The sequence below is a fragment of the Macrotis lagotis genome, chromosome 1 (assembly GCF_037893015.1).
Source record: "Macrotis lagotis isolate mMagLag1 chromosome 1, bilby.v1.9.chrom.fasta, whole genome shotgun sequence".
In the NCBI taxonomy this organism is placed as follows: domain Eukaryota; kingdom Metazoa; phylum Chordata; class Mammalia; order Peramelemorphia; family Peramelidae; genus Macrotis; species Macrotis lagotis.
Genome location: NC_133658.1, coordinates 366161122 through 366185563, shown reverse-complemented (window position 1 = coordinate 366185563; position 24442 = coordinate 366161122). Strand labels below are relative to the sequence as shown.

Genomic DNA, 24442 nt, shown 5'->3' with positions numbered 1-24442 from the left:
TGCACCTTGAAAGTCTTGCCAAAATCAGGGAAGAAGAGAAGCAGAAATGGAGGTGTAGAGAGGGAGCAGCTGCTGCCAGAAGTCCTGATGAGGCTCTCTCCCACATTAGGGCTATCAAAGGTCAATAAATAAAACTAATGAGTAGCGGGGTTTTTTGGTTGGTATTCTAGGTTGGTCTTATTCTATGGTGACTGCAAACCTAATTACCTTGATAGGAAGAAGTGTTAGAAATACAGGTGAGACTTTCACCACTGAGGAAATGTGGCCCCAAATCTGCTGCCTATTCCTGGGTTGTTTCCCCTGTGTGTCTCTTCCATTTCATTATTATTAGTGATAATGGCACATTGATGTAGTGGTTTATTGATAACAAATCTTTTTCATTATCCCATTTGACTCTTACAACCCTTTATAGGATGAAAAAATAAGAAATGCTTGTGTCTAGTAGATGCAAATGTTGTAACTTAATTAAGATCATTAACTTTTTATTAAGTTCATCTTATGGAACTTCACAACTGGAATATAAGTCCACTACTCTTATCATTACATCTATCAATTTAGGAACTTAGGAGAGAGTGTTTACTGTTGAACAAAACAGGACCAAGGACCAATATCCTTGTCCAATCCAGGACATAAGAAAGTTAACTCCATCTGTGTCTTCCTTTCCATGCCTGGGAATATTTACAATCATAGAACATAGAATATCAAAGCCAAACAGTACCACAGAATATAGGATATCAGAGTATAGAACATATTGGAGTAAAAAATACAGAATGCTAGATCTAGAATGGAGCTCAGAATGAAAAACTGAAAATGTCTGAAAGGTCCTTAAGAAAATAAAAAGGTTCTTAGGATTGAGAAGTTTAGAATATAGAGCACTGGACTTGGAATGGGCCTGAGAACATGTAATATAGAATGTGACAACTAGAAGAATCCTTAGAACATAAAACTTAGATGGCTGGTTTTAAAGATCATTTGGTCTCAATCCTTCCTTTTTGAGAGGGAAAAACCTGAAAATCATAGAGGGTGAATGGTTTGCCCCCCAAGTCTTACTGCAAGTTGGAGCCAGGACCAGAACTAGAGGAAGGGGAAGGGAATAAGCATTTATAGAGTACTACTTGTATCAGAGGAGTCTAACCTTTTAGCACTTCTGGGGCTGACCTATACCATTTGCCAGGTCAGCAAGGTGGTGTGGTAGAGAGAACACTGAGTATGAAGTCCAGAAGACCTGAGTTCAAATTTGGGCAACTCAATCTTTTTTGTCTCACTTTGTAAAAAGAGCTGAAGAAGGAAATTACTTGAATCAATCATTACTGTATCTTTGCCAAGAAAACCCCAAATGGGGTCACAAAAATCAGGCATGACTAAACAACAACCACTATCTCATTTGATACTCACAACATTCTTTCAATCATCATTATTATTATTATTATTTATTAATATTAAAATATTGGCATTAATAAATCATCTCACTTTATAGTTGAAGAAACTAAGACAAATTGAGGTTAAATGACTTGCCCAGGGTCACAAAGCTAATTAATGTCTAAGGCTGAATTTGAACAATTGGAGTTGTTTCTGCCTCCGGGTCCAGTGCTCTCTCCACTGCCCCTAACTACCACCTTAGAGATAGCACTCAGTTCTTCTGGTTCTAATTCAGGTCTGTTAGTGTTGTTCCATAAGTATTCCTTGAGACAAATCCTCCATTTCCTCATACTTGGGCTACTGGAACAGCCTTCTTAGCTGTATCCTTCTTTCCAGTCTCTCCCCTTGCTTTCCCTGTAAATCATATTCTTAATGAACAGCTCTGATCATGTCAATCCCCTGCTCAAAAACCTTTACCAGCTCTGATATTCTACCATAGTACAGATTCCTTGTTTTGTTGTTCAAGGCCCTCTGCAGTCTAGTGCTAAGCCTGTGCCACCTTTTCTCCCATTATATCTCTCCATAAATGACTCTCTTCCAAGAAAATGTGTTTATGCAGTCTCATGAGAAACCACAAACTTTCCCACCTTCAATCTTTATTCACTCATTCCTTCCTCCCCACTAGAAAACTTTATACACTACAACAAGGCCTGCCTCATCTTAGAAATTTTCCTGGGAATATCATCTCTATCCCAGTTCACAGAACTTGCTTTCTCCTTACCTATTGTACTTTTCATCTAGTCCTTTGCAAAGACTTTCTGGTAATGCAAATATTTTCTTTATGTGTGTAGCTTATCTGACCAATAGACTATAAGTTCCTTAAGGGCAAATACCTTGCTTTTACCTCTTTATTATCCCTAGTACATATCCTGAGAACTGACATACTGTGGCTTTATGTTAAGTATATATTGGAAATGATTATGAAATAACAGATCTCAAGGTGGAAAGGAAACTTGGTGGAGTCCATCAAATCCACCCCATGGCTAAAGCAGATCTTTCTCTCCATACCTGAAAATTGGTCATCCAGCCTATCCTTTCTTGTGGGTGATATGGAGGGTACTGAGGAACTTGTTACCTCCTGAGCCAGCCTATTACAATTTGGAATAGATTTCATTCTTAGGGTTTTCTCTCTCATGCTGAGTGACTACGTACCTTTTCAAGACTCTGGGTTCAGCTTTTTATAGCCAGTCAGAACAAATTTAATCATTTTTCCACCTGGTAGCTGTTCAGATACCTAGCCCCATTGGTCTTCTCTTCCACAGCCTAAATATCCCCAATTCCTTAACCAATCCTATAGTGAAATTTTCCATGTTACTAGGACAATATGGTTCTGAATTTACTATAAGAACATTGACCTCTAAAAAATCGGATGATAATATGGATTACTCTCTATAAATAATGTCTACTGAATGGTTTTGGTAACATGTTATGATTCAGAACTCAATGAGTTATCAGGAAGGTTATCTCTGACCTTCAAAATGGTGCATAGTTTGAATCTTGCAAAACTTAAACTTTATAAATGACCAAGTCTCAAACTGAAAATTTTAAATTTCAGATACCTTGACTTTTTAAAAAGCAGTGTTATGCACAAAGCTTTAATTACCCAGTTTTGAAACCAATGACTTGTAAACACACTAACATCAACAAGAAAAAAGAGACCCCTGCTGCAGAACAGACATAAAAGTTTTTTAAGTAGATAAAATTGTGATATTTTACAGTCATAGGAAATTCTAAGATATTTTAAAATACCATTGTTGTTTTCAAAAAAATAACCCAACACGTAAATAAAATATACATGTATAATTTATACATATGTAAGAAAGGATTATTACCACCAGAATTTTAAAGATATTATGATGAAGAAAATGATGATGATAGTGATAATGGTAATAATGTTAGCAATAATGATGTCAATGGTTATAGTCATGATTATGATATTAATGGAAATGATCTTGATGACCAATGAGAGTAATAATGATGGTAATGATGGTGGTGGTGGCGGTTGAAAATAGGGGTGATGGTAATGGTTATGGTGCCAGTAGTGAAGATGATAATGAAGGTAATTTCACACAAATTGAAAATGAAGATATATGGTCAATATCCCCTTTCTCCTTTCTCTGGTCTGCAGTTCTGGGGAGGGTTTCAGGTATGCAGAGAAGATTGGACTGCTCATCTTTCTTTCTGCAGTCATACTAATGGCCATACTGGGGAATCTACTGGTGATGGTGGCTGTGTGCAGGGACAGACAACTCAGGTGAGTTTTCTTAGGTATTTTGTTTCAAATAATCTTCTGTTAAGGAGGTAATGACTTTGGTTTGAAGTTCAGAGACCATGTTTTTATAGAACCATTGATTCATAGGATGATTGAAATAGAAGGTACATTGAAATATAGATTATCAAAGTAAAGTTCATGAACTATCAGACATGGAAGGAATCTTAAAACATAGAACATGGATTTTAGAACTAGAAAAGAATTTTAGAATGCAAAATGTCAGAATATACCTTGCAGTAGATTTGATTTTTCCCCCCTACTTGAAATCAAAACTGGAAGTACTATAGATCGAAATCAGGAATACAGCCTATTCCAAGTTGGGATAGATTTATATAAAATATAAAAACTTTAGGGAAATTTCTAGCATAATGAGTTAAAGTCTTAGCATATGCTAACTCTCCTCTTCCAATTCTTTGACTTTGGTATCCTTCAACTCAGTACCCCATGTCAAATTCAGTAAATGGAGAAAAGAAACTGTTAGAATTAGATGGACCTCTAAGACGTCAAACATAAAACCTTAAAGCTGAAAGAGACCTTTGTTATTACATAGCCAAGTACCTCATTTCACAGATGAGAAAAGTGAATGTCACAGTGATTCAGTGACAGAATTGTGTTCTCCTGTTTCCAGGGATTTTCCATCTACTCTTTTCTTCTGCTGTCTCCAGCAGAATTTAAATATGGAGCGGGTCCCTGTGGCTCTGCCAGCTCCCAAATTTTGTCTTATCTTCTTATCAGATTGTTACCTCCCATGAAGAAAAGCAATATGTTCTTTTCATTTCTGTATCTCTTTATGCCTAGAAGGCATTAAATACTTGTTGAAATGAATTGGATTGAATTGAATTGGATTGAATTGATGGAAAACTCATTTTCTTTTCTGGAAGTTGGATAGATAGTCTCAGCAAAGTCTCTCCCAGCTCTGACATACTGTGAGCCTATGAATTGACAGGAATACAGGAATTCCCTTGAACCTGTAACAACTTTATTGGTGCCTTGGTTTCTAAATTGAATCATAAAACATAGTATTCTTCCTTTTGTTCCCCATTACAGGAAAATCAAAACAAATTATTTCATTGTCTCCCTGGCCTTTGCGGATTTGCTTGTTTCTGTGCTGGTCATGCCTTTCGGTGCCATTGACCTGGTCGAAGATGTCTGGATTTATGGTGAGATGTTTTGCCTTGTCCGAACATCTCTAGATGTTCTGCTCACGACAGCTTCAATTTTCCACCTGTGCTGCATTTCACTAGACAGGTAAGAATAGAACTGTGCACCAAGATACCTTCTGAGCCTGTATCTGCTCTAAGGATTCAATTAGAATTCCTTGATTCCTTTAATTCAGATGTCTTGACTCTTAAGATATCAGTATGCATACCTCGAGCAATATTTTGACATTGTGTGGAGAAGACACTAGGATCTCAGAAGTCATATCACTGTACCTACCAAATTCTGGCAAATCTTCCTGGACTCAGAAAGCTTGGAGTTGGTACCCATTGACCCACTATGGCTCTGTCCATCCTACAAGTTAGTTAAGTTTAGATGTTCATCTCCAGAGGACTCATCAATAAGTGATACTATTTTTTTTGGTCATAAAAACTCACCAAAAGCCCTCTACTCATACTTGATATGACTATCATTTGTACTGCAAAAGACATATAAAATTGTCATACTATTAAATGTAATAGCATAATCAAAAATAAAATTCTGAAATCTTGTTCCTTTAGCTGTTGCCTGGCTCCTCCCTAAATAAGAAGGAGGCATTCAGGTATAGTGGAAAGAGCAATGGAGTAAGGTCAGAGAAACTGTTCGAATCCTGTATCTGTCATTCATTTATTTATTGAGTAAACATGAAAAAAGTGATTTCTCCCTTTCTGAAACTCAGTTTTCTTATCTGTAAATTTAATGGGCTGGAATAGCTCTCTAAAATCTAGTTATACAAACAAGGAATGCTTAAGATCCTAGTAGGGAGAATCTCTAAAGTCTATGATCGTATCTTATGCATTTTAATGTTGGGAGAGGAATGACACTGTTAATTTGGACAATGTATTTTAGGAAAAAATGTTGAAAAGCTACAATGGTGACTATGATGAGAAAGGATCAAGATGGTGAAGAATAAAAATCATGAAGGAGATGGAGATATTTAATTTGTAGAAAAGTAGGCATAGAGATGAAAATATTGACATGTTGAAGGAAAAACACCAATATGATCTTTGCAAAGTGTCCAGTGATGATGGCAAGTGATAGGTGGCTAGGATGTAACGAAGATAGAGTACTTGACTTAGAATTAGGAGGACATAGGGTTCAAACCCTGTCTCAAACACTTAACTATGTGACCTGGGATAAGTTAATATCTCTGTGCCTCAGGTTCCTCATTTGTAAAATAAGAGGGTTGAACTCAGTGACTCTTAAGATCTCTTTTAGACCATGTTCTTATAAGACCTAAATTCAATCCCTGCTTCAGTCACTTACTAGCTGTATGACCTAAAATGAATCACTTAACATCTCTGAACCTTAGTGCTTACCTCAATGTATTATTGAGGGAACCAGCAAAATTATAGATTCAAATTACAGATTTAAAGCTATACATAAATATTAACTATTATTATAGTTCTGTTATCCTCTGTCCTTTCACAGGGAGGAAATTGAGGCATAGAGGGGGAAGAGAGCTTGTCTCTAGTTATGCAGAGAATGAGAAAATAGTTTTGAATTGGTGTTTTTAGTTTTTAATTTTTAATTTTATTATTATTTTTAAGTTTTTGCAAGGCAAATGGGGTTAAATGGCTTGCCCAAGGCCACACAGCTAGGTAATTATTAAATGTCTGAAGTCGGATTTGAACTCAGGTACTCCTGACTCCAGGGACGGTGCTCTATCCACTGCACCACCTAGCCGCCCCAAATTGGTGTGTTTTTAAATATGATTTTGAACAGGATAGTCAGAAGTAGTTAATGTCAAAGTGAATATATCATGGGATCTGGAGAAAGAAATCCTGAGTTCATTTACTAGCTATATAATCCAAAATAAGCCACTTAATCTCTGCCTCAATTTCCTTGATTATAAAACAGGGATGATAATTGGACATTTTAGGTTAATGTAAAGATCAAGCAAGAAATATTTATTTAAAATTACTTAGCAGTGTCTGAGAGCATGTAGCAGACATAGAAACGCTTCATCATTTCTCCATTTAAGTTTAACCTCCAAGTGGGTATTGTATACAGTTTTGTACACACATTTCAAGAGGGATGTTGACAAGTTGAACAGTATCCAGAGGGGGTGACCACAAGGGAAAGGAATTTAATATCATGCCTTATAAGGATTAGCTGAAGAAGCAGGGTAATTCTCATGATCAGAACATTAATACACAGATATATCACATTAGCTTATTTTTAACCTGCAATATCATAACACTGATGCATATTAACCTTGTGGTCAACTAAGAACCCCAGGTTCTTTCCACCTGACATTGTCTAACATGTCTCCCTTTTTATACTTGAAAGGCTGACTTTTTAAGATCCATCCTTTATTACTTCCCACATTAGAAGAGAGTGTATGGAAAATAGATACTAATAATAGTTTTCACTTAAGAATGCTTTGAAATTATCTAATTTTCTCCCCATAAAACCCCTATGAGAAAGAAGTAGAACAAGTGATGTCACCCTGGGATTGCAGATGTAGAGACTGAAATTCTGAGAGTCTTAAAGGCTCCCCCAATTTAGCACATTTAGTATATAACAGAACCAGGACTTTAGAACATCAGACTTAGGGACAGAAGAACTCCAAGATGAACATCACCTTCTAACCTGTCAAGTCAGGTGTCTCAGAAAACTAATGCTTTTCCATTGCAGCATGTCAACTTCTCAGATCCTCTAAATCCAGAGTATCTTGGTTCAAGGACAAAGTACACTGGGAGTGCCTCATACCAAGAAGCAGACATTCGATTTTTCTATGCAGTTCTTCAGTGTCTGGCACAGAGTTGGATCTTTATTAAACGTTTGTTGACTGACTGAAGAACTGACTATCCTGATGATTCACTTCTCTTTGGAAATGTAATGGCTAAGAAGTCAAATTGAATGGAGTTAAGACCAGATGTCCTAGACAAGATGAATAGTAGCTGGCATTTCTCTAGCACTACTATTACAGCATTTCTGAGTTGGAAGGGACCTTAGTTCTCGTGCCTAAAAAGAACACTGAATTTAGAGTCAGAATGCTATGATGCATATAGAACTTTCCTCCCAGTGTTTCTGTGAGAGAAGTGTAGGCACTATTATCCACATTTTACAGATGGGGAGACTGAGGATCCTGAGGCAAAGGGTAGTAGAGTCAGAGTTAGTCACAGAACATCCTGAGCTGGAAGGGACCTCCAGGGCCATCTAGCTCAACCCATACCTAAGCATGAATTCCCTCTAAAGTATCCTGGACAAGTGGTCATCAAGCATTCAGTGAAAGCTCTCTATAAAGGGAAATTAAAATAGCAGTAAGCAGCATTCTATGTGAATGCTAAATGGGACCAACCCTATTCTACCATTTTTCTCTCACTGACTATACCATTATTTACCCATCCTACCCCCTGACATATACGCAAGTCAAAATCATCCCTTTAGGCTTTGAGCTTCCTTGAATCCCCTTTGAGGTTATTCTGATCAGACTCACACATAAATAAATCTTTTTTTTTACTTATTGCAGATCAAGGGATAAGTCTCTTCCAATTTCTGGAACTTAATTTTCTTCCCTGTAAGATTAAAGGATTTCATTAGATGATTTCTAAGGTCGCTTTCAACTCAGACATTTTATTCTGTATGTACTAAAATCACTTTCAGTTCTAATGGCATAGATTTACAAGATTCCATGCATCATAATAATAGAACAAATCTCCTGCCTTCATCAACTGATGCTAGAAACAGAAATCTCATGGAGGTTAGATGATCCCCTCCAGGCGATCATATAGAAAGGGTTCCTAGTCAGGAAAGGGTTGGGTTATGCATAAATGATCAATGTAAAGCACTTCACAAACCATAAAAAACTTCATAATTCTTATTATAATCTTGTTCTTCTCATCATTGATGATAAAATCCTTAAAGGTCCTTCATTCCCAATTCTGAACATTTATGATTTTGATTCTAAGTACACTGAAATATTATACAATAGCACTTACTTAAAATGAAGAGTTGTAGAGATGTAGTACAGTGTAGAAGAAATAACACCAAATTTAGAGTCACAATGCTAGAAGTCTACTACCAGATCTGCTATTCTTTTCCACTCCAACAATTCAATAAATATTTATTAAGCATCTACTATATGCTAGGCACCGTGTCAAGAGTTGGGATTACAATAAGTAAAAAAGACAATTCCTGTTCTCAAGGAGCTTAAAATCTAAAGGTATACTTGGTAGTAGTAGAATCTTACACTCTTTCATGAAAATCTGCCCCCCTAAGACTCCCATCATTGCTTTTAGGCATGATCTCTGGGGCAAACAAAACAAATCCAACTTATCTGCCATCTGTTATCCTTTCAAAGACTTAAAAACAATGATTGTCAGTTTCCTTCTTTTCTTTTCTCCCAAACTCAAAATCTGCAATTCATTGATCTAGTCCTTTCATGCCAAGGTTACAAATCCCCTTGCTGTCCTAAATACCTTCCTCTGGACCCATGCCAGCTTTTCAATGTTTGTTTTAAAAGAGATAAATCTAAAATGTCATCCAGCCTTCAGATGTGGCTTGTTGAGGGCAGAGGTAGAGAGAATTATCACTTCCCTTATTCTGCCCACTGCACTCTCATTTATGCCTTTGAAGGTTTTTTGAATACCTTGCTTCATTTCTGATTTAATTGAACTTGCAGTTACTGAAACCTCCATTTTTAGGTCAATATTCTCCTCTCTCAGTTTTATAGACAGGGAGGATGGATGTTGTCCACTGAGCTGAAAGAGTATTATTACCAAACCCATACAGATAGACATCACAGGGTTAGTTTCACCTAGCTATTTATTGAGCTCTGACATCCTGCATTCTAATTTTTTCCAATTCTAATTTTTTTTTCATGTTCTAAGATTTCTTTCCTGCCCTGGTATTCTACTTTCTTAAGGTTTATCACTCCAGATCTGACATTACATGGTCTATATTATATAATTCTTCCTATCATCGATGGTCTGTATTCTATGTACAGTCACAAAAACCTTGAAATATACCATCTCTAAAGCTAAATGTGATTATTTGGTCAAGGTCTTCCATTCAGGCATGTCCAGCACAATGGACATGCCTCTAGAAAAGGTGTAGGAGATTGAGTTGAACAAAGGGCAGAAGGAAATCTATAAGGAGGGATTTAAAATCTACCTGTCTTTCCCTGAATTTGAACATATGACCCAGCTAGTTACCTAAGAGACTTAGCCTTTACTTAACTGGGATAATTATACCCCTGCTCCCCTGACCTGATCTCAGCCTCTTTTTTTTCCTAATTAAGGACAGAAATTAAAATTGTGGTTCTCTAAGATGCCAGTTCTCTCCCTTTCCTTGTACTGAATGGTTGAAACACCTTTTCTATACCCAGCTAATGAAGAATACATGCCAAGTGAACCCTGTTCTTCTTTCTTCCAGATCATCCTTTTCCTTGAGCAGTTTTCAAAGATTAATTTATCCCATCAGAAATTCACCTCAATGGGGCAGTTAGGTTGTGCAGTGGATAGAGCACCGGCCCTGGAATCAGGAGGAACTGAGTTCAAATTCGGCCTCAAGACACTTAGTAATTACCTAGCTGTGTGACCTTGGGCAAGTCACTTAACTCCATTGCCTTGCCAAAAAAAAACTCACCTCGAAGGTTGACTGTAGTTTTTATTCCTTCTGTCCCCCACAAAAGAGAATGTTGACTTTGTAATGTTAGATTCTGAGAAAAGGGAAAAAGGAAGAGTTGGCAAAAAAAACTGAGGTGAGTCACTAAAGGTGAAAATTTTTACATGACATGAGATAATAAAGAATAGGATCATTTAATATTTCCTTGCATCCATTTCTAAAATTTTCATAGAAAACTACTTGATCGGGCAGGATATTTATTACCTGTTAGAGAAAAAGAATAAACTAGCTAGTTGCAATGAGCTGTTGGACCAAGTTCATTGTCTATTCCAGAGTGAGAAAGATGATTGCTCTCAATGTCCTCAACCCAACCATAGTCCAAACCACATTGGGAGGACTGAGTTCAGTTCAGGTCACTGTATTTTAAGAAGAAACAGACTAGACAATACAGTAGAGTGGTCTATGGATTTGGCTCAGTTACTGTTATCTATGTGACCTTGACTTTGAGAGTCACTTGTTTGGGCCTTGTTTTTTTCATATATATAAAATGAGGAGTTCTTAAGAACAGGAGTTCTTAGCCTTTTTTGTGCCTGGATCCCTGATAAAGTCTATGGACTCCTCAGAATAATGTTGTTAAATGGATAACTCAAGATATATAGATTTGAAAAGAAAAAACAATTAAATTGCAACATGGTTATCAAAATATTTTTAAAAGTCAAGAATCTTGAACCAGTTGATCTCTAAAGGCTTTAGATTTTCTCCCCAAATTGGAGCTCATTCCAAGAAGTATGACCAGAAAACTGAGAAGTTGAAAGTTGAAAGTTGAAAGAAGTAGGGATGTTTTGCTTAAAGAATAAGGAGACACAATGACTGATTTTCAGTAATTGAAGGACTGCTGAGTGAAGAGGGATTAAATAAAACTTGCTTCCACTTGACCTCAAAGGATTGAATTAAGGGTAATGGAGGTGGGGAGATATAGAAGGAAATATCCCAATTCAAGACAAAAAGGAACTTCCTAATAGTCAGTTGTACAGAAATAGAATGAGATGTGCCATTAGGAATGTCCTCATTGTTGGAGGACTTCAAGCAAAGACTGGTTGCCCAGTTCCTAAGGATACTGTACAAGAAATTCTCATTTAGGTGCTGATTAAATCAGAGATCCTTTAAGTTCCAGTTCTAAGATTTCGTGAGACTTTGAATAAACATTCCATGTCCCTCAGTTCCCATTTTTCATTTTTTAAATGTATTTAGCATTTTATTTTCCATCAATTACATGTAAAAGGGATTTTTAACACTAGTTTCTAAGATATTGAGTTCCAAATTCTCTCCCTTCCTCCCTTCCCACTCTTCTCATTGAAAAAGCAAACAACCCTAATAAATTATACATATAGTCATGCAAAACATATTACCATATTAATAATGTTGTGAAAGAAAATGTAGATTAAAAGAAACTTCAAGAAAAATAAAGTAAAAAATGCTTCCATCTGTAATTCAGGAATCATCACTTCTTTTTCAGGGGATATATAATATTCATTGTCATAAGTCCTTCAGAGTTGTCTTGCATCAAAATTTTGCTGAAAATAGCTAAGTCATTCACAGATGATCATCTGACAATACTGCTACTACTTTGTACACAGTACATTTCACTTTGCATCAGCTCATCTGAGTCTTTTTAGGTTTTTCTGAGAGCATCCTGCTCATCATTTTTAGAGTACATTCATATTCCATCATAGTCACATAGCATAATTTTTTCAACCATTTTTTTATCTCTTTTTGGATACAGATCTAGTGGCACTGCTAGGTCAAAGGATATGTCTGGTTTTATAACTCTTGGGGCATAGTTCCTAATTTCTCTAAAGAATAGTTGAATCAGTTCAAAACTCCAATAGTAAGGCATTAATGTCTCATTTTTACCATATCCCCTGCAACGTTTGTCATTCTTCTTTTCTATCTTAATAACCATTATAATGGGTATGAGGTTGTGCCTCAGAATTGTTTCAATTTACATTCCTCCAATCAAAAGCAATTTGGAGTACCTTCTCATATATCTAAAGATAGTTTTGATTACTTCATTTAAAAATGTTCATATCTCTTGATAATTTATCAGTTGGGGAATGGCTCCTATTTTTCTAAATTTGACAGTTCTCTATATATCAGTTTTCATTTTTAATAAAATAATGGAATTAGACTCAGTGATTTCTAGTGTCCTTCCTGACTTTCAAGTACTTTCCAAAGTACCTTCTTTCTCTAAAATCCTACAACTATGATCCTTTTCAAGAACAAAGGACAAACAACAACAATGATTATCCTAAGATAATCTCTCTGTTTTCTTTTTTCCTTCTTTTTTATCTTTTCATCTCTTTTATTTATATTTCCCTGTCTTTTCTTTTCTTTACCTCCCATTGTGCCAATCCCTTTCCCCTACCTTCATTACCTCCCTCCAGGTACTATGCCATCTGCTGCCAGCCTTTGGTCTATAGGAACAAGATGACTCCACTACGCATCACCCTGATGCTCGGAGGCTGTTGGGTAATCCCCATGTTTATTTCTTTCCTCCCCATAATGCAACGCTGGAATAACATTGGCATAATAGACTTGGTGAGTACCATTCAGTCTCTAGCAGCTTGATGTGCAATGAACTTTGTGCCAGACTATGATTGAAAGCCAATTAGTTGAAATGATCTATGAGACATTCTCAGGTTTGTGCTAATGTAAATTCAGAAAATCTGATGCGTATTTCTGAGTTGGTTTCATCATTATCCATAAACATTCATTTACTTGAAGTATTATTATAAATCCAATGTATCCAGGAATTCAGTGTTATTTGCCCTATAAGATCTTTGCATATTTTACCTTATCTGTCCACATTCCCTGACATGAATCAATCAAAGAATCCTGAATTCAGAACTAGAAGGGAATATGAAGGCCATCTGGTTGAATCTCTTCATTTAACAAATGAAGAAATAGAGGCCTCGAAGGTCTGATTTTGCCCAAATGTCTGTGAATAATTGGTAGATATGGGAGGAAACATAAGAATCAGGAGTTTGGGGTTCTAGAACTGTTGTCACTTTCCCAATTCCCATGTTTTGTTTTTCAGTTGTGTCTGGCTCTTTGTGATCCTGTGGACCATAGTACATTAGGTCCTTTTATGCTCCACTATCTCTTGAAGTCTGTCCAAATTCATTTTCATTGTTGCCATGATACTGTCTATCCATCTCCTCCTTTGCCATTATTTTTTTCTTCAATCTTTTCCAACATCAGGATCTTTTTTCAATGAGTCCCATCTTTTCATTATATGACTTTCCCAGAGTCACATAACTAGGGCTGGATTTGAACTCAGGTCCTTTTTATTCCAGAGTTAGACTCTATCCACTGTTCCCTCTAGCTTCCCTCCCAATCTTCATCCTTGATCTATGACTACTAAGATCATTTTCTTCTCTAATTTTTTTTATTAAATGCTTTAAAAATCCATTTCAGTTTTGGTTTGATCTATTTGAAAATCTCGTCCAGCTTTGACATTCTGCATTCTATATTCTAGGATCATAAAAGTCTGATGTTTTAGGGATTTTGAGATATACTGATTTTGGTGCTCAGAATCCATGAATACAGTCCCTTTGGTTAAGACAAATGATCACATATCAGTTGTAGATTGGTAGCGTTGAGCTCATTCCAAAGAAGACTTTTCAAGTCAAGTCAGAAAACATTTATTTAGTGCCCACTATGTTCCAAGTACTAAACAAAGTATTGGAGCTATGAGGAAAGGCAAACAAACAAAAACAGGATAACAAACCCATCACCTATTAACCCCCCCAAATGATGCTTAGACTCTAATCCTTTCATCTCCATACTCTCACCTCTACCTCTTGAGGCATCCAAAAAAAGCCCAAAATAAATCATAGGGATTCAGAACATTGAGTCCAACTCATTATCCAACAAGAATACTCAGTGACATCCTTCATAAGGGGTAATCTTACAAAATTTATTAAATCTAGAGGCAGCCTGTTCTATTGTTCAAATGTTCAATTTGTTCAAATGATAAGGTTTACTTAATATGAAGTGAAAAATCTGTTTTTAATCCTAGTTCTTCCCTCTAAGGCCAAATAGAATGAGTCTAATTCCTCTTTTATATGACACCCCTTTATATATTGAAAGACAGTGATCAAATGCCATCAAAATGTTCCCTTCTCTAGATTAAATATCCTTGGTTCTTTCAAATGATGCACATATGGCTGAGTTGTCCAGTGTTTCCTTCTACTGGTCCTTCATAAAAAAAAGAGTATCAATAAGTGGAACTCAGGGCTCCATACCTATGACAATCACTTCCTTCATTCTGGTCATCAATTCATTGCAGCTGGAGATTACTTAAACACTTATGGTTGCCATATCATGCTAGTGACTCATTTTTATATTGTGTAGTCTACAAAGACTTTCAAGTTCTTTTTCACAGAAATTGGTGTCTAGTCATATTGTTCCCCAATCCTGTCCTAGTGATAATTAATTGGTTTTTTAAATCAATAGGCATGGTTTCATACTCATATGTATTAAATTTAATCTTAATGAATTTGACTCATAGCCTATCACCATCTATTTGCATCTTGACTCTTTTCTACATGGAAGTTAAAATGAAAAGAAAGAAAATGACTTCCCTACATGTGACTTATTATATAGGTGCTTAATGGCCATTTCTCAATTACAAGATTTTAACCTTTTGTCTTGGGAGACACTCATATAGGACCACCCAATATGGCATGCCCACATTGGAGAGGGTGCTGAGTAAGGGACCAGCCCAGATATTCACATGGACAATTTGTGCCAGACCTTGGTAGAGCATTCCAACTTTGTATTGGTCTAATAATTCAATCAGACACACCATAACTCTTCTCTGATATACTAATGTCATTTTGGTTTTCTTCAATAATATAGGAAAAGAACCAACCAACCAACCAACCAACACAATTTTGACCTCATTGCACAATTTTGACTTCATTACACAAAATGACCTCATTCCATAATTTTGAAGAAAATATTAATGCTTTAATACTTTCAAGGAGCTCTGATTTCACTAGTGTGAGCACTCCTACAAATGCACATTCCAGTCCCTCCTACCTTATACATTTTTCATGAATTATTGTGTATTTGTCACTGGTAACCAACTTTCTATTTTTAAGTCTTTCTATACTCTGGTTAGTCTTCAAATGATCATCATTCATCCCTTTGTCAGGCCTAAGTTTAAAATCTTCTAGAGCAAGGCATTCCAGGGATTGTGCTCTACTGACTAGGACTTCAAGAGCCAAAGGTTACTGCCATGCCAATATGAGGCCTCTGAGGAAAATAGTGGACATCTGACAATAATGGCATCAATAATAACAACTCACATTTACCAAGTTGTTTATGGTTAGCCAACAATTTTCATCCATTTTCTTATTTGATTTTCATACTCCTTTGAGTATGTGTCAGGCACAAAATATTATCTTATTTGATCCTCGCAACAATTCTGTTAGGTGCTATTATTAACCCCATTTTTATAATTGAGGAACCTGAGGCAAACAGCAGTTAAGTGACTTGCCCAGGAACACACAGATAGTAAGTATCTGAGGCCATATTTAACCTCAGGTCTTCTTAATTCCAGGCTCACTATTCTAGGTACTGTGTCACCAGTTACCTTTGAAGTAAGAATTCTAATGCATTTTTATTCCCATTTTATGCACTGGAAAACAGATTTAGAGGGGGAAACCAGCTGCTCAAGGTCACAGAGAAATGATGGTCTAGCAGAAAAAGAGTCTCTTGGTTCTTAACCCAGGGCTCTTTCTGAGATACCTTGAAGCTTTCTTCAGTGTTGTGATGATATCAAATAGAAGCCTAAGTCTCCATGAAATCTCTTGGGACACTCATTGCCTCTTCCAACCATAGAAGCCAAGGAATAGCAATCACAAGATCATAGAATTTAGAGGTATAGAGGACTTGAAATGTCCCCTAGTCCAAACTGCTCATTGTATGGATGAGGCCCAGGGAGATGGAATTTCTAACCCTGGTCAAATATCTGTTAAGTGTCAGAGCTAGGAGTTAAACCAAGTATGCTGACTCAAAATTCAATGTTACCATTCTCCATTCTGAATCTATAATCAAATTCCCAGGCAGAAAATGTTATTCTCTTCCCAAAGTTGTAAAGACAAACTCTTCTTTTCTTTTCCCTTCTTCCAGATAGAGAAGAGACAGTTTGACCAAGACTCAAATTCCACTTACTGTATCTTCATGGTCAACAAGCCCTACGCTATTACATGCTCTGTGGTGGCCTTCTATATTCCTTTTATTCTGATGGTCTTGGCTTACTACCGCATCTACATCACTGCCAAGGAGCATGCCCGTCAGATCCGGCTCTTACAGAGGGCTGGAGCTCCTGCAGAAGGTCGTCGGGAACCCCCCGATCAACACAACACCCATCATCGCATGAAGACAGAGACTAAGGCTGCCAAGACCCTCTGTATCATCATGGGCTGCTTCTGCCTCTGCTGGGCCCCATTCTTTGTCACAAACATCATTGACCCATTTGTGGGCTATAGCGTCCCTACCCAGCTTTGGACTACCTTCCTCTGGCTTGGCTACATTAACTCAGGCCTCAACCCTTTTCTCTATGCTTTCCTGAATAAGGCATTTCGTCGAGCTTTCCTTATCATTCTGTGCTGTGATGAGGAACGTTATCGGAGACCTTCTATCCTAGGTCAGACAGTCCCATGTTCTACCACTACTGTCAATGGGTCCACACATGTGCTAAGGTGAGTGATGGAGGGACAGTTTACTCAGAAAATCAGCTTGATACAGTAGAGAAATCATAGAATTTGGAATCAAAACATCTAGGTTTGACTACTGGCTCGCTACTTTTGCCTGTGTGATTGTGTGATCTTGGGTAAGATACTTCCTTTCTATAGGTTTCAGTTTTCTCATTACACACACACACACACACACACACACACACATATATATATATATACACAAATATAAATATATGGAGAGTTGAACCATATGAACTATAATGTTTCTTTGAGCCTGCAAGTTTTCATAGGATCATAGAATCATAGAATTAAATATTAAAGGGACCTAAGACATGATCAAGTCCCAGCTCCCATTATTTACAGATGAGAAAATTGAGGTTTAGAGAGGTTGTGATTTGTGCTAGACCATACAACTATTGACTCTAGAAAGAGGAACTTGAATCCAGGTCTTTCTGACTCAAATCTAACACCCTATCCACTAAACCACAGAATCCTATGAAAGGGAGGAATATCTCACAACTTTTTCCACAAAGGAACATTTCTGATAATGAAATATAGAGTTCCTGGATGGAATTGTGGTAGGAAGTTGAAAATATCATTTCTTCCTTCCCAGAGACAGAAGGGTCACAACTTCATTCTAGGATAAATCCATCAGACCACAGTATAATGGCTGTGAACCTGTAAGGTATAATGAACATCTCCCTTGAAGCCATTTTGACTAACTTACCTCTTCCCAACTAAATTTGACTCGGTTATATTTTTCTAATGCCAATTTTTCATCAACTTCATTTAGCAATCCAAGCTTAAAGGGCTATCTCAGGGGTGAGAAGAAAGAAAAACAAACAGAAAAGGGATTACAAGACAGACACTGTCTCTAGAAGTCAGGGGAGCTGAACTTGAGTTTCAATTCTATCATTAATATGCTATATAAACTTGGATAATTTACTTTCCATCTGGACCTTGGTTTCCCCATGTGAACACTAAGGGGGGTTAGATTTGCTAGATTTTAAGGTCAATAATCTATGGTTTTATGAATGACTAGTGTTCTCTAGGAATGAGGTAGTATCTTCCAGTGTTTTGTAAGACATCTTTTTCTAGGTTCTGGACTTCATCTGGGAGGTTTCAGGAAAGATTTCATGAATTGAACCTCTCTCTCTCCTTATTGGACTGAAAGTCAAAAGACTTGAATTCTTGTTCTAGTTCTGTGCCAGATTGCACACAGATGTAACTTTCTTCTTCACCATCTATAAAATGCAGGGGCTGGGGTAGATGTTCTCAAAGTTCCTTACTAGGTCTGACTTCAAATACCACCTACTGTGTCTAAATCTAAAGTAGTCACTAAGGTGGTGGTGGTGGTGTTAGAGACAGGAGGAAAATGGACACAAGAGAAGTACAAAGCTCAGCCTCTCCCCTGGAGAATATAGTATTATTAGGAACCTACACCTATGAAACAAATATGTGGTTCCACAGTATACATTCTTGGTGCCAAAAGAATTCATAAAGGGAAGTAATCACATTGGAGGATTCTTAGAGAAGACAGAATCAAGATAGTCCAAAAGTTACAAAATCATCAAATCAAAACTGGCAGGACCTCAGGGGGCAGCTGGGACATCCAATCCAGCCTGTACCTGAATAGAATTCTCTCAATAATATTCTGGACAGGAAGTAATCCAACCTTGTGATGAGAAGCATTCTGATTATTAGAGAGGAGGAGGAACTGCATCCCAGCTAGCCAAAAGCAGCATGAACTGAGGCTAAGTAAAAGCAGGAAAAGCAAGGGAAGGCAGGAGTCAGGCATATTAAAGAAGAATGGTTTAAAGAATTCTCACTAGGAAGTCCTAAGCAATAAATTCAAATAATTTAAGCAGGAGTAGATTAGGAAGGATTTGAATGATAGACAGGAATGAAAGCATGACATAGTAACTGATACAAGGGCCATTATGTGTTCTTGTTTAAAGGTATAAGAGAAAAATATTAAAGGAAGCTTGGTCCAGAGAAGTCATATGCAGGATGGATTTGAGAGGGGGAAAGACTAAAGGCAGGGAGATGACTTGAGCAGGAGTTTTTAACCCAGGGTCTGTGATCTTTTGTTAAAAAAAATAATAGTAATAACTATATTTTAACAAATAATTTCTTTAGTAATATCAAATTGTTTACTTTATGCAATTAGACATTATCCTGAGAAATCATTCAGAGGCTTCACCAGACTGGAACTCAAGCCACCTAAAAAGTTAATTACCTCTGGACCAGAGGTTATTACAGTTGTCTAGTCAGGAGGTGTTGAGAAGTGGCTTAGGTTATTTACAAGATTAGAAGGGGTGAATCCTCAAAGCATTTCAAAGGAAATATAGAAGCTGACTTGGGAGAGAAAATTTTTAGATTTTTCCCTAATAATAATTCAATATATTGAATTAGTAATGATGGCAAGATATCCAAATGGAGATGTAGACAGATGGAATTGAAGGGTTAGAGTTTGGCTAGATTGTTTTGTTCAATTGTTTTCAATCATATCTAAATCTTCATGAACCATTTTGGGATTTTCTTGGCAAAGATACTAGAGTGATTTGACATTTCCTATTCTAGAATATTTTATAGATGAGGAAACTGAGACAAACATGATTAAATGGCTTGTCCAAGGTCACACAGCTAGAATGTGTTGGAGGCCAGATTTGTACACATGTCTTCCTGACTCCAGGCCCAGAATTCTATCCACTGTGCCACCTTGCTGTCCTTTACGTTACCTAGTTGCACCTTTGGCTAGATGCCTAGGCAGTTTAGCATATTGGCTAATTCAAATCATGCCTCTGAAACTTATTCACTTAATGGTCTGGACAAGTATCAAATTCTTTAGTTCCAGTTTTTCGGTTGTAAAATGGAGATAATAATCATATATATGTATATATATATATATATATTTATATATGTATTTATATATAAATATATGTATCTATATAAATGTTACAAACATTAACATATTAAGTAAATGCAAATTATTATAATTATTATGGTGGCTTGGAACCATGAGTTATTGGCAACTGAAGTCACAAGAGTGGAAGAACATGCCAAAAAGAATAGTGGAAGAACCATGATCCCAAGAGGTGATAGCCATATTTAGTCTATTATGTCCAATTCTAGATACCACATTCCAGGAGAGAATGTGACAAAATGGAGCTTGTCAGGACAACTGGGATGGAAGTGAAAAGAATCAGGTTATTGGGGCTTTTTATTTGGAGGATAACACGACAACAACTACAGTTTTTCAAGAAGTTTCTGTGAGCAAAGGGTTTGTTTTGTTTGATCTCAAAGAATAAAGGAGAGAAACTCCAAAGAAGCAGAGTTCAGTTTTAATGAGAAAACTCTTCAAAATGATCAATCTGAGCTGTCCAAAAATGGAATGAGCAGCTTCTTGTAGAAAGTCATTTTCTTATCATTGAGCATCTTAAAGAAAAGACTGGATGACCATATGAAGGGAAGTACAACTTAAAGATAATTTGGCATAGTATAAAGCAGAATGAGAAGTTCTAAACTTGAATCCTGTCTCCAATACCTGTGTGACCCTGAACAAATTGTTTTGTTTCTCTGATGCAAAGACAAAGATGACCTAGTCATTCTTTGTCCATTGTGTTGCTCCTTGTCATTCTTTGTTCACAGTTGAGTCTTCATTTTTAGGGAGACCATGTGGTTGCTGAGGTTTAGAATCCTCCAAGTCTTACCAGGATCCTGTGTCCCATGATATCTCTATCAGTTGGCCAGTCTCCAGTATTACATGGTAGTTCTTGCTTGTTTTAATTTTCAGACATAATATTTAATTGAATCTAGTTCCAAGTGGGCCGTGGCATAACAAAAACCTAGATTTCAAATTCTGATCTTGACACATACTGACATTCTCTAGGCCATTTGTGTCAAACTCAAATCAGAATTAATCCCTGATGACTACATGTTGACTTAGAAAACCACAAGTTTATATTATCCATATATTATTATATTTTTATTTCTTTCATAAACTATTTACCAATTACATTTTAATCTTCTTTAAGCTGCATGCTGCCCACCTTGTGTTTGAAATTTCTTCCTCTTAGCAACTCTCTAAGAATATAAGTTACACAAAAGGTGATAACCTGCAAGGGCAAAGATATTTCCCTCATCAGGGAGTTCTCTATATCAATAAAATCATATGACCAAAAAAAAGTCACTCTCTTACTTTGGTCCTCAGTTTCCTCATTTGAAAGATCCAAATCATAATATCTATAGTACCTACCTCACAGGGAGTAATGCCAAGACCCCATAATATTCTTGGGTGTCCAGTCTTTTAGCTCTTTTGGGTCATATTTCCCAACAAAAACTTGTCAAGGGCTACATATAGAATTGAATATCTATTTATGATTATACTGTAACCCATATTACTGATGAGTATAATAATAAAATGTAAAAATTCCACTTGAATGGATTTTGAGGTTGCATGTAGCCCATGCTACAATAGATGAAGTACTTTGTAGCCATATAGTGCCATATCCAAAAGAACTTTCCAAAAGTAGATGGGCTGCCTTAAGAAATGGCAAGGTCTCCTCCATCCACAAAGAGTTTTCTATAGAATTAGGATGACTACTTGTTGGGAATGTTTTAAAGAGGTTTCCTGTTCAGGTGTAAATTGTCAAAGACCACTACTCCTTTATTCCACCTAACCAGTTTAAAATGTCATTGGGAAATATTTGACAAAATAAATACAAATACAATAAAACATAGATAATAATTCATTTTAAAACTAAGCCATTGCACAGTCTTTATGGATTCTTATGTACAGATTAATGACCACTACTTCTGTTTGAGCTTGACACCATTATCAAGACCTATCCTTCAAGGTCTAAGATTCTGTGACTCCCATTTAGCTTAAAGATTGTAAGATACAATGGAAGCTATTTTACATATGAATTCAATCTTCAAAATCCCCTTAATAGACATTGGGATATAGGCATGTCCCAATACATGAGCTAAAGGCCCTTCTGATTAAATTAGGAACCTAAAGATATAAGATCTGAGTAGTGATAGACTAGACAGAATAGCTTTGGAAAGAATCATTAATTCATTCCACAATTGACCACTCTTCTTTGATCCCACTCTCTCCATTAATTATGAGCAATTGACCCAAGGGAGGAGAACAGGAATGTTGGATGATGCATTTGAATATCTGGCTTTTTCTTTCCTAGTTCATGCCTGAGGGACAGGGGATCATAGGAAGAGGAGAAAAACATTAAAGAAGAGGGGGTACCAGCCCCAGGTGTGGTGGAGTTAGGTTCCACTTCCAAGAATGAGTTAGTAAGAGTGAACAATTAATAGGAGAAGTCTATGTATAGTCCACTTTAGAAAATTGGACTAGATGATCTAAAAGATCACTTCCAGGCCTAATATCTATGCCTAAGGTCTTTTCCAACTCTACAATTCTGATTCCAGGAAGTAGATACCATTTTGTGTGCTTTATACAAAAGTCAAACAACATTTCAAAAAGCCTCAAAGGTGGGTATTTATTCTTCATCAGTCTCAATATGGGTACATGCAAAAAATGCTGGATCAGTCATGGTCTGAGCCATGACCCCACCCCTTTGGTAGTGGTGCAGTGTGACCTTCAACTAGTCACCTCCCTTCCTAGTGTGTCCTCATTTAGCAAAGAAGAGATAAGAATCCCTATACTATCTCTGTACAGCACTAGCAGGCTTTTGATGAGCTATAGAAATCCTTGGTTAACTAATTGTAAGGTGCCATGTGACCTAGGTCAAGACTCTCTGAGTCTTAGTTTACTGTTTTGAATAATGCAGATAATACTTGTACTAGCTACCTTAAAGGGCTATGAAAATGAGAATTATTAGAACTGGGAATGCTTGCATAATCATCATGAAGCTTTCATTATTATACAAATGGGATGGGATTGTTATTATGCTTGTAATAGCTTTTCTTTTTCTGGTAGAAAGAGAGAGCCCTTTACTTTCCTTAAAAATTGTTTTTGACATTTTTTAAGGGAAGAGAGAGAGAGAGAACATCATCGCTCTAGTGAAACAATGCATCTGGCAACCAGCCATCCCCCAGAGTCAATCAAGGCTCCCCACTGTTCTGAGAGTCATAGCCGATGACCAAGAAGCAGGAGCCCCCAAAACTGTTGGGGGAATCCTGGGGGTTGGACACTTGCCTATTGAAGAGGCGACGTGGCATGAATGCACAGGCAGCCCAGGACATCGGAAAGGAATCTAAACTCCCTGTGGTCTCATAGATACCAGGAAAGGGCTCTGTTCTTTCTTTGCTTCCTGCGGCAAAAAGCACCTGCTGACTAAACATCCCCTTGAGGCCTCATTTGTTTGTGTGTGAGGCCAGCAAAACCAAAGGATGGTTCGGGTTGCTGGTTACTTCTTCAGAGGAAGATATGATCAGAGTCCATTTCACAAGAATGGCATGCACTAGTTCTTCCTTCAGAGAATGATTTGGGCTGGGTCCATCTTCAGTGACTGCTTATTTCATTTGAGAAAGACTTAGGCTGACTCCATCTCCAAGGAAAAAATTCTGAGAAGCAGTTCTGGCTAGAACTGTGAATAGACAAAGTGAACTCAGTTTTGAAGAGCAGCCACAGGAGAACATGAGAGACCAACCAAATGTTATGCATGATTTTTGGCTCTGTGATGTTCTGTGATGTCCATGCAAGTGACCTATTGTCTCTCTTCTCTCAGGTCTTCTACATTAGTGTTTTCTGGCTTTTAGATTTGGGGGGATTTGTTGTTGTTGTTTTTTGCTTCTCTGGTTCTTGTGACTGTTTTAAATATGTCTCTCTCCTGTAGCTCTAAAAGGCAAAAATAAAGCAACTAGGAGAGAGTGTCTCTCTTTCAGCTTACTTTTGCTATGGGTAGGGAATTGATATGCCTCAGATCTCCTTATCCTGAGACTTTGGGTTGGGAAGTCCATGACTTTTCTGGTCTTTGATCTTAAAATGTTCAATGTTATGGACACGGTTTCTTTTTCTGACCAGAGAGGGAGAAAGAGTATGCCAAATGCATATGGGGGCTACCCTTCAAAGGACTATAAACCTAAAACTGGAAAGATCCTCAGAGACTATCTAATCCAACAGAGGAGAAAAATGAGGCCTAGGTACATCATCTAAAGTTGCACAGATAGGAAGTGTCACAGGTGACCTCTGACTCTAGAGCCAGGACTCTTTACACTGTACCATGAT

At 37.1% G+C, this 24442-nt stretch overlaps 1 protein-coding gene across 1 annotated transcript; it reads left to right on the top strand.

Moving 5' to 3' along the window:
• The first annotated feature begins 3509 nt into the window (after positions 1-3509).
• On the top strand, positions 3510-23354 carry HTR4 (5-hydroxytryptamine receptor 4). The gene is made up of 5 exons (XM_074203961.1): positions 3510-3673; positions 4739-4939; positions 12907-13060; positions 16664-17235; positions 23243-23354. The coding sequence occupies exons 1-5, from the start codon at positions 3510-3512 to the stop codon at positions 23352-23354; spliced, it is 1203 nt and encodes a 400-aa protein (XP_074060062.1).
• Positions 23355-24442: the final 1088 nt, after the last annotated feature.

What these genes read in the sequence shown, in the direction of transcription:
- HTR4 (XM_074203961.1), top strand. Translation starts at nt 3,510, where the DNA reads ATGGTCAATATCCCCTTTCTCCTTTCTCTGGTCTGCAGTTCTGGGGAG. An exon ending in TGCAGGGACAGACAACTCAG is followed by an intron (nt 3,674 to 4,738) that starts GTGAGTTTTCTT and finishes TCCCCATTACAG; the next exon opens with GAAAATCAAAACAAATTATT. An exon ending in ACATTGGCATAATAGACTTG is followed by an intron (nt 13,061 to 16,663) that starts GTGAGTACCATT and finishes CCCTTCTTCCAG; the next exon opens with ATAGAGAAGAGACAGTTTGA.